This window comes from Schistocerca serialis, chromosome 6 (genome assembly GCF_023864345.2).
Source record: "Schistocerca serialis cubense isolate TAMUIC-IGC-003099 chromosome 6, iqSchSeri2.2, whole genome shotgun sequence".
NCBI lineage: Eukaryota > Metazoa > Arthropoda > Insecta > Orthoptera > Acrididae > Schistocerca > Schistocerca serialis.
Window position 1 is genome coordinate 460,533,733 of NC_064643.1, and position 12,960 is coordinate 460,546,692.

The 12,960-nt window shown below is 37.9% G+C and overlaps 1 protein-coding gene across 1 annotated transcript in view; it reads left to right on the forward strand.

Annotated features, from left to right (window-relative positions):
- LOC126484648 (uncharacterized) overlaps positions 1–9,344 on the forward strand; it is a 53,879-nt gene extending 44,535 nt beyond the window's left edge. Inside the window, exon 5 of the mRNA XM_050108238.1 lies at positions 8,429–9,344. Within this exon, the coding sequence (XP_049964195.1) occupies positions 8,429–9,118 (690 nt within the window). The 3' untranslated portion in view covers positions 9,119–9,344. The remainder of the gene's footprint in view (positions 1–8,428) is intronic.
- Positions 9,345–12,960: the final 3,616 nt, after the last annotated feature.

The following is a 12,960-nucleotide window of genomic DNA, read 5'->3' on the forward strand; positions in this document are numbered from 1 at the left end:
AACAAGCACACCACTAATGATCCGAGAACACTGCACTGAGGCTACTTTACTACCCACAGGACAACTACACTGTAGCTTTACCTTTTGGTGATCTATCTTGGGTGCAGCTGCCCCCTGATATTGTGGTAGGTAATTAATTTTTCGAAATATTGAGCTCTCTTCTTCAGCTTGCCTCTGGGTACATAGTGTTCTCATGCAAAAAATCATACACAGGTATTACCACACAATATTGGTTATGCAATACATACAATACATAGAAAAATTATTAAATGTTCTGCAACAAAGTTCGACTATATTAATTCCCTAGTTATCTCACGGGTATTTAGTGGCCACTGCATATTCTGGCCCCACGTTGGGCGCCAATTTAACGAAATCGTCTATCGAAATGAATGGGATTGATTTGAAATTTCGTTAAAGAAGAATAATAAAATTTATCTGTTGTTTTTAAGTTAATTTTCTTTCGTGCGAACTTTGTTGTAGAACCACTCTCTTATTTTCGTGTGGTAATAAAAAATTTTTACTTACTTAATTATTACGTACATTTAAAGAAAAAATAATATTTACGTGAACTCATATGAACTGGTTAAGAATATTAGGTTGAGAATTGGGTCCTTTAAATCATTCGGCCTTGGCATACACTTTCCTGATGCAGTGGATTTTTTGTTAAATATTTTTACTGAATTTTATCCCGGCACTAGCCATAGAACACAAGATTACCTCTATTAGCAGAAAATGTTTTAATTATTGCCAAGCCGACATTTATCACTGATCAAACCTACTTCATTACACATTTAAGATATTTTGAAAGAACCAAACTGTTTAAATTTCAATGTTAACTAACATTAGCTATCCGCCTACGAATGCACAAACGTATAATTAATTCAAATTTTATCAGCCACAGGATCACTGAAAAAGAAGAACAATTTCTTAATTCACCATTGATTTTTATGCATCTGTTCCCGATTTACGGGTTTGCTATTGTTGGTCGCGGCACAGCCCAGCAACACCGCTAAAAAATGCTGAAAAATTCTTAAAGAAATTTTATAGATGACGTGGGCAAGCTAATTTACATAAATAATTCACACTTTTGATAAACTCTAATATATTTAGATCAAACAACAATACAACTCACATTAATTCGTAACGCATCGTCTAATGGCGGCTAAGTCCAGACAGAGACAAAAGAAGTCTACCCATTCGTAAAAAACTCTTTCACAGTGTCCTACCGCAATGACTTCTGAACAGAGAAGACCAAAGAATACATAATGCATTGTGCTTAAATAGTATTGCTGACTATTAACATTTCTTTGCAAATTGACGATATTATTCTCTTCTGGCAACATATCTCTGCTATCGCAAATACTGACACATTTTACAATCACATAATAAATACAGAAAAAATTCCTATCCTAAATACAGACAAATATTACAACAAAAAATATAAGGAGAATAACAAATGTCTTTTACACCACATTCAGTAATATTTTTGTTCAATAATTACGATATATACAACTTGCCCAGAGCGGCGTATATGGTACAAATAAACTCCTTTTTTTTTAATAACGTGAGTTTGCCAGGGAACGTTACAGGTGGCTTGTTGGGTTGAGTAGGGCCAGGTGAAGCAAATGGGGGAGAAGTTGTTGAGGTTCTGAAGGAATGTGGATAAAGTGTCCTCGCCCTCAATCCAGATCGCAAAGATGTCATCAGTGAATATGAACCAGGTGAGGGATTTAGGATTCTGGGTTTTTAGGAAGCATTCCTCTAGATTGCCCATGAACAGGTTGGCATAGGATAGTGCCACATGCCCATAGCTGTGCCTGGATTTGTTTGTACGTAATGCCTTCAAAGGAGTAATTGTGGATGAGGATATAGTTGGTCATGGTGACTAGGTAAGAGGTTGTTGGTTTGGAATCCATCAGGCGTTGGGAAAGGTCATGTTCAATAGCAGTAAGGCAATAGGCATTAGGAATGTTATTGTAAAGGGAGGTAGCATCAGTAGTGATGAGCAGGGCATCATGTGGTAAAAGGACAGGATCTGTGGAGAGTTGATGGAGGAAAAGGTTGGTATCTTTTAAGTAGGAAGGCACTTTCTGGGTAATGGGTTGAAGGTGTTGGTGTATGGGAGCATAAATTCTCTCAGTGGCTGGCCACAATGGCGCATCCTGGGTGGTTTGATTTATGGACTTTAGGGACCATGTAGGCGGTAGGAGTGTGGGGAGTGGTAGGGGTGAGTAGAGAGATGGACTCAGGGGAGAGGTTCTGGGATGGGCCGAAGGATTTGAACAGTGACTGGAGATCCTGCTGGATTTCTGGAATGGGGTCACTGTGGCAAGGTTTGTATGTGGAAGTATCTCACAGCTTGCAGAGTCCTTCTGCCAGGTAATCCTTGCGGATCAAAACAACAGTGGTGGAGCCTTTGTCCGCAGGTAGGATTATACATCTGGTGCATGAGGAAAGAGCAAAACTTAAAAAAAAAAAAAAAAAAAAAAAATATATATATATATATATATATATATATATATATATATATATAAATAAAAAAATATGAGTATTCACTCTACCTTTATGTTGCTTAGATTAACCACATTTACAAGATTTCCTTTCTTATACAAATCAGATACACATTACACATCCTACACAGATATCACAGTGCAAAATTTTCTACTTTTCCCGGAAACATACAAGTATGGTTCAGATAGCTTATAAAATAATTATTTATCATGCAGTTGTTCTTATATCTTCATAGAAAACTATGTTCTTGAATATCTGATAGTTATTTGCAACTTAATCTTTTCCCAGTTTAAGAGTCAATGTAGCATAAAAAAAGATTTGACAAGCATAAGCTCACAGGTTTTTCTTGCAGATGTGATTCAGCCCTTGAGGATCTGCATGACAAATATATCTGTTTCATGTTATTTTAATAGTGTAATTAGTGTAGCATTCCAAAATGTAATTTATGGAATCAGAATTTTATTAGAAAGATGATTTGTTTTACTGAACATTTTAACTCTGTGTTTTTACTTGAGCCTATATGTGTCGTCAGACTACTGCATGAAGTTGTACGACCATAGTCTAAAAGACTATCGTATCGTTTTTCTGAGATTTGCATGTTTTTCTTTGCTGTATTTTTATTTTATGTGTAAACAGAAATCCAGCTCCTAATTTCTGTAGCCAATTTTTAAATTCAGCCTGAAGATGTAATCCATGCAATCCTGACACCAAACCACCTACATAACACAATTTATATCTAATCTATATAATAGAAGGAAACATTCCACGTGGGAAAAATTATATATAAAAACAAAGATGAGGTGACTTACCGAACGAAAGCGCTGGCAGGTCGATAGACACACAAACAAACACAAACATACACACAAAATTCAAGCTTTCGCAACAAACTGTTGCCTCATCAGGAAAGAGGGAAGGAGAGGGGAAGACGAGGAAGTGGGTTTTAAGGGAGAGGGTAAGGAGTCATTCCAATCCCGGGAGCGGAAAGACTTACCTTAGGGGGAAAAAAGGACGGGTATACACTCGCACACACGCACATATCCATCCACACATACAGACACAAGCAGACATATTTCTGTCACACTAAATTACACCATGAACAATTCTTGGGGCAAATTTTATATTTAGTATTTGGCTGGTCAGCTTTGTAATTATTGTTGTTTGTTATTGTGGTCTTCAGTCCTGAGACTGGTTTGATGCAGCTCTCCATGCTACTCTATCCTGTGCAAGCTTCTTCATCTCCCAGTACCTACTGCAGCCTACATCCCTCTGAATCTGCTTAGTGTACTCATCTCTTGGTCTCCCTCTATGATTTTTGCCCTCCACCCTGCTCTCCAGTACTAAATTGGTGATCCCTTGGCGCCTCAGAACATGCCCTACCAACCGATGCCTTCTTCTAGTCAAGTTGTGCCACAAACTCCTCTTCTCCCCAATTCTATTCAGTACCTCTTCATTAGTTATTCTCTTCTTCAGAAACGCTTTCCTTGCCATCGCCAGTCTACATTTTATATCCTCTCTACTTCGACCATCATCAGTTATTTTCCACCCCAAATAGAAAAACTCCTTTACTGCTTGAAGTGTCTCATTTCCTAATCTAATTCCCTCAGCATCACCCGACTTAATTAGACTACGTTCCATTATCCTTGTTTTGCTTTTGTTGATGTTCATCTTATACCCTCCTTTCAAGACACTGTCCATTCCGTTCAACTGCTCTTCCAAGTCCTTTACAGTTTCTGACAAAATTACAATGTCATCAACGAACCTCAAGGTCTTTATTTCTTCTCCATGGATTTTAATACCTACTCCGAATTTTTCTTTTGTTTCCTTTACTGCTTGCTCAATATACAGATTGAATAGCATCGGGGAGAGGCTACAACCCTGTCTCACTTCCTTCCCAATCACTGCTTCCCTTTCATACCCCTCGACTCTTATAACTGCCATCTGGTTTCTGTACAAATTGTAAATAGCCTTTCGCTCCCTGTATTTTACCCCTGCCACCTTCAGAATTTGAAAGAGAGTATTCCAGTCAACATTGTCAAAAGCTTTCTCTAAGTCTACAAATGCTAGAAACATAGGTTTGCCTTTCCTTAATCTTTCTTCTAAGGTAAGTCGTAGGGTCAGTTTTGCCTCACGTGTTCCAACATTTCTACGGAATCCAAACTGATCTTCCCTGAGGTCAGCTTCTACCAGTTTTTCCATTCGTCTGTAAAGAATTTGCGTTAGTATTTTGCAGCTGTGCCTTATTAAACTGATAGTTTGGTAATTTTCGCATCTGTCAACACCTGCTTTCTTTGGGACTGGAATTATTATACTCTTTTCTTGAAGTCTGAGGGAATTTCGCCTGTTTCATACATCTTGCTTACCAGATGGTAGAGTTCTGTCAGGACTGGCTCTCCCAAGGCTGTCAGTAGTTCTAATGGAATGTTGTCTACTCCTGGGGCCTTGTTTCGACTTAGGTCTTTCAGTGCTCTGTCAAACTCTTCACGCATTATCATATCTCCCATTTCATCTTCATCTACATCCTCTTCCATTTCCATGATATTGGTCTCAAGAACATTGCCTCTGTATAGATCCTCTATATGAGGCACTGAGAGCACAAGCGGACTAACCCACACTTTTTGTGAATTTGAGGTATTGACATGTTGTGATAACAGTATACGAGTATTATGCAATGCATGTTGATCTGTTTGTTTATCTGAAGGTTTGTCTAATGTAGCAACGTAAACATTGCTGTTGCACTCAACTGCCGATAGATACCGTTGAGAGCAGGAGTGGACTATGCGTCATAGTCCATTTGTGCTCTATGCTCTCCGTCCACTGCCATTGCGCGTGACGCCGGCGAACGAAAGACTTGTGTATTTAGTGTGGAACAACGTATTGGACCAGTGACCACGTGGACGTGTATTTCAGTTGATCAGCATGGCAGCCCCTGCGAAAAGCGTGGAGGAGCAATTGGAAGGTTAGTTTGTATTGTGTTCCATTCCTTTTTTGCGGATAACATTGTCGATTGTACACTAACGCGTTCATATGCAAACACGTCTAGATGTACCGTATCTCGAATGGTGACTTTGTTCAGAAAATGCAGGTTGTTTTCCATACGAAAACAGAATGACATACAAACAATACTTTATGTATTGCTATTTTGCGTAATCAAGTAACGATCACTTGTAATGTTATGTGTACAACAATGTTTTACCGCCCGCCGAGTTGTGTTGAGCAATTGCTTCGCCTGTGGATACCAATGCACACGTTGACCATTACTGTAGTGTAGTTAATATTACATTGAGGGATGGATATTGTTATTACAGAGATGTTTGCGTCCGATGGGGAAGTGCCGGGAGACGCGAGAGCGAGCACGGCTGCAGCAACAACTGTTCCAGAGGACGTGCCAGAGACGAACGACGATGCCGTGGTACGGAGCCGAGGAAAGAAGCGCCTTAGAAACGAAGATAAATGGCTTCGTAACGTTAGGAAAGAACGGAGAGCTCTAGGTCAAGAGTATGTAAACCGTAAGGGTAACCTTGTACCTCGAAAGGAATTGCGGAAAATCAGCGAGTGTACGTGCCGGTATGAGTGCCACAAACACATCAACGAAGAACAGCAGGAACAAGTGTTCAATGAGTTTTATAATTTAGGCAGCCACGATCTGCAGTCGGCTTTCCTGTTTACCATGATTAAAGTCGTTGATAAAGCACGGTCTTACGTAGGTCAGCAACATTCACGTAGGGAGAAGACGAGATTGTATTACTTGCTCAATTCAAATGGGTCTGAAACGAGGGTGTGCAAAAGATTCTTTCAGAATACTTTAGCCGTATCTGCTGGAAGAATCGATAGGGTACTCAAGAATAAAGGGGAAAAAGCCACCCCTCCTCGTGATGGTAGAGGTAAAGGTGAACCTGGTAATAAAACACCTCGCCACAAAGTTGATGTAGTAAAACGTTTCATAGAAAAATTCCCGGCGTATGAAAGCCATTATGCGTATCATAAAAATAACGGTAGAAAGTATTTAGGACCAGATTTAAATTTATCAGTCATGTATTCACTGTACTGTGCAGAGGAGCAAATGCCCGTTTCTCATTTTATTTTCCACAAAATTTTTTACGAAAACTTCAATTTGTCATTTCATCCACCAGTGTCCGACTCTTGTCGAACATGTGATGCTTTGCAGGCAAAAATAACAGCTGCCGATAATGATAAGGAGAGGACGGAGTTAATTGCAGAACGTGAATTCCATCAGCAAAAAGCTGAGTATGCACGGGCAGGTTTACATAGTGATACATTGCTTAGCAAATCAGATGGTAACGTTACAGTGATAACATTTGATTTGATGAAAACTTTGCCTACACCGATCATCTCAACTGGAGTTTGCTATTACAAACGTCAGTTGTGGACATATTGCTTTGGCATCCACAATATGCACAATGATGATGTATACATGTTTCTGTGGCATGAATCCATTGCGTCGAGAGGGCCACAAGAAATTGGTTCTTGTTTGCTGTACTTCATACGCAATTTTGTCAGGACTGAAAAACTAATTATGTACTCTGATCAGTGCGGAGGCCAGAATAGAAACATAAAGGTTGCTGTACTGTGCCAATACATTGTCAACAGCTCAGAGTTCTCTGTGAAGGAAATAGACCATAAATTTTTAGTTAGCGGACACTCGTACCTGCCCTGTGATCAGGATTTTGGCTTAGTTCAGAAACGAAAAAAGTATTTTCCTAATATTTACCGTCCTAAACACTGGAATGATGTGGTAGTGAGTGCCAGAAAAAGGAATCCATTCAAGGTAATTAATATGAATGCGGAATGTTTCTTTTCAACAAAACAACTCGAAAGAAACATCACGAATCGAAAAATGTCTTCTGGCAATTGTAAAGTTCAATGGTTAAACATACAGTGGCTGCGGTATGAAGCAACCAACAGATTCAAAATATTGTATAAATACTCGAACCAAAACCAAGAGCCATTTCAGGAAATTGATGTGGCCAAACGAACATCCACATGCATCAGCAATCTCGAACTGCTTTATCCTAATGGAAATGTAATTACAGAGGCAAAAAAGAAGGATCTGCTAAGTTTGCTTCCGTATGTACCTCCACTTCATCATGATTTCTACAAAACTTTACAAACGTCATCAAATGCTGTAGAAACATTGCCTGTGGATGATTTTGAAATGTAACACAATGCGTAACATTACAGAAACCAATGTAAAATGGTACATGTAATGTGTACAATGTATACTAGTAATGAATACTATTGTCACATGCATCAGCGTACTAACGGACCTGTCATTGAGAATGTTCAACTACTTGGAGCGAAAATGGACTAAGCCACAACAAAACTGCTAATATTCTACTATATAGTACTTTTGTAATTTATCTATGTCAAAATATTGTTCAATAAAACCACAGTTACATCATATGCATGTTACAAGGCTGCAATGTATCACAAACATACATTATTTGTGGGCCCGTATTATGAGACCTGTTTCCTCCATATTGACTTCTCCGGGGTTAGTCCGCTTGTGCTCTCAGTGCCTCATATACTCCTTCCACCTTTCTGCTTTCCCTTCTTTGCTTAGAACTGGGTTTCCATCTGAGCTCTTGATATTCATGCAAGTGGTTCTCTTTTCTCCGAAGGTCTCTTTAATTTTCCTGTAGGCAGTATCTATCTTACCCCCTCGTGAGATAAGCCTCTACATCCTTACATTTGTCCTCTAGCCATCCCTGCTTAGCCATTTTGCACTTCCTGTCGATCTCATTTTTGAGACATTTGTATTCCTTTTTGCCTGCTTCACTTACTGCATTTTTGTATTTTTCCTTTCATCAATTAAATTCAGTATCTCTTCTGTTACCCAATTATTCTTAAATATTGTTTAAGTAAGTTAGAAATACTTAATAACAATCCTTTATTACAGGAAGTTCTCTACAGTGAAGCGCAGCGAGAATGGTACCAAGGAATGATGAAAAATATACTGAATTATTCTATGCAGGCAGTTTCCTTAGAATATCCTGACAGTGTATATGAACAAACGATGAGAGAATTCTGTGAAAGTGCAGTCTATGATAAAGCCATTGATCTTGTTAAGTCTGACAAGCCGCACTCTGTAATTCTGAATGGAGATGCATGGGGCCCAAACTTTTTATTTCTTTATGGGGGTTCTGATGAGCAACATATAAAAGATCTTCGTATAATTGATTTTCAAATGTCACGCTGGGCAAACCCAGTGTGTGATCTCTCATTCTTTCTTTATTCAAGCACATCCAAGGAATTCAGAGATTCAAATATTTCAAATCTGCTTAAAACCTATCACCATAGCCTTTCTGAAATGATTCAGGATTTGGGATCTGATCCACAAGTTGTTTACCCATATGAAATATTTGAAGCAGAAGTAAAACAATTCTCTGCTTTTGGATTCATTATGTCATTGGAAGCTGTGGCAGAGAGCACACTGGATGAGCCTGATAAACCGAAACTTAATTTAATGGAAGGGAAAGAGTTTATTCCGCTGCATGAAATTTGGAAGTTTCCCCCATTAACAAATAAGCAAACAATCAAGCGACTAGCAGATAATGTAAAATATGCCATAGAAAATGGACATATTTAATACTTAAGGAAACCTGTTTCAGCTTTTAATATGCTGACTGCCATGTGGCCGCTGACAGCAATAGACCATTATGTCTTATACCATGGTCTGACCCGACAGTCAAATATCCATCACTATGCATGTGGCAACCAATATGTTAAATAATCATAATTTCAAATTACTAATTTAAGAATAGTCCTGGTCAGTAGCAAAACATAACCAAAGGAAACTAATTTTTCTTGTCTTTGTCCTTCATGACCATGTATCAACAATGATTAAAAATTTGTTACATTTAGTTGTAATCAATATGTACAGTTGTTTTACAAGTATTTCCTAATTTTTCTGTAATGGAAATTCTATATCTAATGCACCCTTTCATGTACATGGAAAATACCAATTATAACTGGAGTCACGAGTGACAGAAGTCAAGTTAGGCTTGTTCTATGCACCTGATGTCACGCATCATCCGGCAGCCAATGAGCACTCAGTAGTGTTGCGAGCACTCTCCTGTGAATTTCATAACCAAAGTGACCATTAAACTCAACTGTAATGAGTTATTTACTGAATTTTTATTCTATTTGTTGCTAGTTGTCATGGCTGATGAAAGTGGTAAGTGACAAGCTCTACATAAGCAAGTGAGAAACACAATTTGCAGGATACATACTTTCTTCAAGTGGAAAGACCCTTTATGCGCTAACTTCAACTGTTGCTTGGAATCGGGAATGCTGGAATTCCCTTCAGTGCCTCAACCTGTGCGACCTACCATTATTCATGAACTGGACTATAATGTGCCGCCGCCCCCCTCCCCCTCCAACACATACACACACAATAAAAACATATCACTATTGCCTTTAAGGGCCTTCACCAATGGTGAAAATGAGGGAACATCACAGGCTTTATGAAAAGTACTATAAGTAGAGGTACGTTACTTTGGTGCAGCTGTGATCATTATGTTTCTATCTATCCTCCTTCAGCCCTGACGTAAGATTTTGTGGATGAAAAATTTATATTGGTGGTCAATGTGCTGTTCCCCATCAATATAACTCTAAAATACTAAATTTAAAAAAATAGTTGTGATTCAACAAAGTATTAGGGAATGTTAGTACATTAAGCCGCATCAGGACTAAAGTACATTTGTTGTCCTACTAATGACATTTTTTCTGGGGTTTTCTCGGTGGATGTTACTGACAAATTAAACACATAAACATGTTTATGCAAGCACCAAACTATATTACACATTATTATAGTAGGCCAAGTAACTATTATTTGATGCTCTACTGCACTTCAAAGTGACACAGATACATGACACTATTACGTTATTCATAGATCTTATTTTTATACATCAGTTGCACAGATGTTTTTATTTCCCTTTACCAGTTTCAACAAATTAGTCATCTTCAGAAGCCTACAAAATTAGGGATATTATGAATCCTTAGACCTTGGCCATACATTTATGTGAAGTATAAGATGTGTTTTACTGAAATTTGCTTTGTATTGGTTTACAATATGTTCTTCAGACATATAATGCCATGGCATATCCAAAACTGTACATGTATTAGATTACTGTAAACACAGATTGATAATTTACAGTACATGAATCACATCTGCGTGCCTATGTAATAAGTTTGAAAAACATGGCACATAGATATAATACCTAAAAGGAAAAGGGGAAGTTTTCACATTTTATGATAGATATTCTTCTTCTCATCACACTCTTCTTCTGCTTGTTAATCTGAAAATATAAGTCATTGCCATTGCCAGCACTTTTTTTAAAAAAAACAAAACAACCCACTGTATTCTTGTGAGGAAATAAAAAATCCCTTAGATAACATAGGGTACTACAGCTTATTCTAAATGCACTCTAGTTAAAAATTGCTAAAAACAGGCAGAAATTGTCTTTACTTCTGGAAGCCATGCTAACATTGCAATAAACAGCTTTCTTCAAACAGATGTGGAATCCTACAGGGAACTTGATGAGATGAAACCAAGTTATGCATAGAAAGCATGTGATGTAAAGTACTTGCTATAATCAGGCACAGCAAGTTTAGTTAATTGCCTGAGCTAGGAAAATAAAAATTGATTGTAGCATATATGCTACACGAGGACTGAGGAGGCAATAAACCGTTTCACATTTATCCTTCTTTCACAGAGGCTATGTGATAGAATTTGATGGTGCTTAATTTGGACTAGGCAGTGCATGTTGTTAGACAAACTCAGAGTGATTGTCTGTACCACCTTAAAGATTTTTTTTTTAGGAAAACAAACAAACATTTTTTGCCTACTGGATAATGGTGACAACTTCTACTTCACAATGGGGCTATCCAGGCCATTGTCACATGCTACCTTGCATTAACAAGATACTTAAAAGACTTCAACGTCATGCAGTTCTTGTCCAAATAGCATAGGAAAGGCACTGAAACAATCCACTTTTCATTGTATATTCAACAAACTGTATGCCAGATCTTAATATACTGCTCATTTTGTGGCATTGCTTGTGAACAGTGACAGCAAAAATTTGCCTGTTGTCCACAAGTGCACACCAATTGAAACATTAACACTCACTGTGTTTACACCCACTGCTCTGTGATTATTCACCTATACCATTGTCAGTAGATGTCAATGGAAACCATAATGCTATTAGTAAATTTTATAGACAAATATCACAGCAACTGATCGTTTTATGACTAAAGGTTCCTTCAAGCTGTTCTGTCAGAACAGGCTTGCAAATAAACTGTGACAAAAATGGATTGCAATAATCAAATAAAATACCAGTCACATTCCCACGATGTCAAAAGTTATCATAGCTTTAGTCAATGACTACATAAAATTTTAATATGAGCTTGAACATTTTTTGCATTTGGTGGTACACATAGCTGTTATTAGCTTACCAGGTGAGAAAGCATAGTGATATTTATGAGGAGTGCGGGGAAAATATGATTGAAGGGCAACAGAAACAAAATTTGACGTAAGAGTACACAGGCCAATAACACAGCATCATTAACTGACTGTGGTGTTAATTTGGTGGCTCGTCATTACATTAAAATGACAGGCAACACTGACAGTTTCTGAAGACATTTGTACTGATGATTGTGTGGTTATTGGTTAAAATCTACAATACCTGTGTAAATTTATTCCTGTTATAGTCAAACTTTTTTAATTTGCAAAGCCACTGAGGTCTCGTGCAGTAAGCAGCAATTCGTTTTGTAATGAAAACAGCAAGGCAAGAATGCAACACACCATTTTTTGTAGGCTGTACACCATTTGTTACTTATGGCCTAATCCAATTGCATGTCTGTAGTTTAATTTCCAAATAATGTAAAGAAATACAAGAATAAGTTTGATTTGAAGTTTTAACTGAAATTTTAGACTTACTTTTATATTTACCACTGAGTAAATATTTATTATTTTTATGTAATTCTGTATCCCACCATGGATGTTGTTCAAATGTACATGTATATTTTAAGTTATATATAAAAACAAAGATGAGGTGACTTACCGAACAAAAGCGCTGGCAGGTCGATAGACACACAAACAAACACAAACATACACACAAAATTCAAGCTTTCGCAACAAACTGTTGCCTCATCAGGAAAGAGGGAAGGAGAGGGGAAGACGAAAGGAAGTGGGTTTTAAAGGAGAGGGTAAGGAGTCATTCCAATCCCGGGAGCGGAAAGACTTACCTTAGGGGGAAAAAAGGACAGGTATACACTCGCACACACGCACATATCCATCCACACATACAGATACAAGCAGACATATTTAGGTCTTTAAATATGTCTGCTTGTATCTGTATGTGTGGATGGATATGTGCGTGTGTGCGAGTGTATACCTGTCCTTTTTTCCCCCTAAGGTAAGTCTTTCCG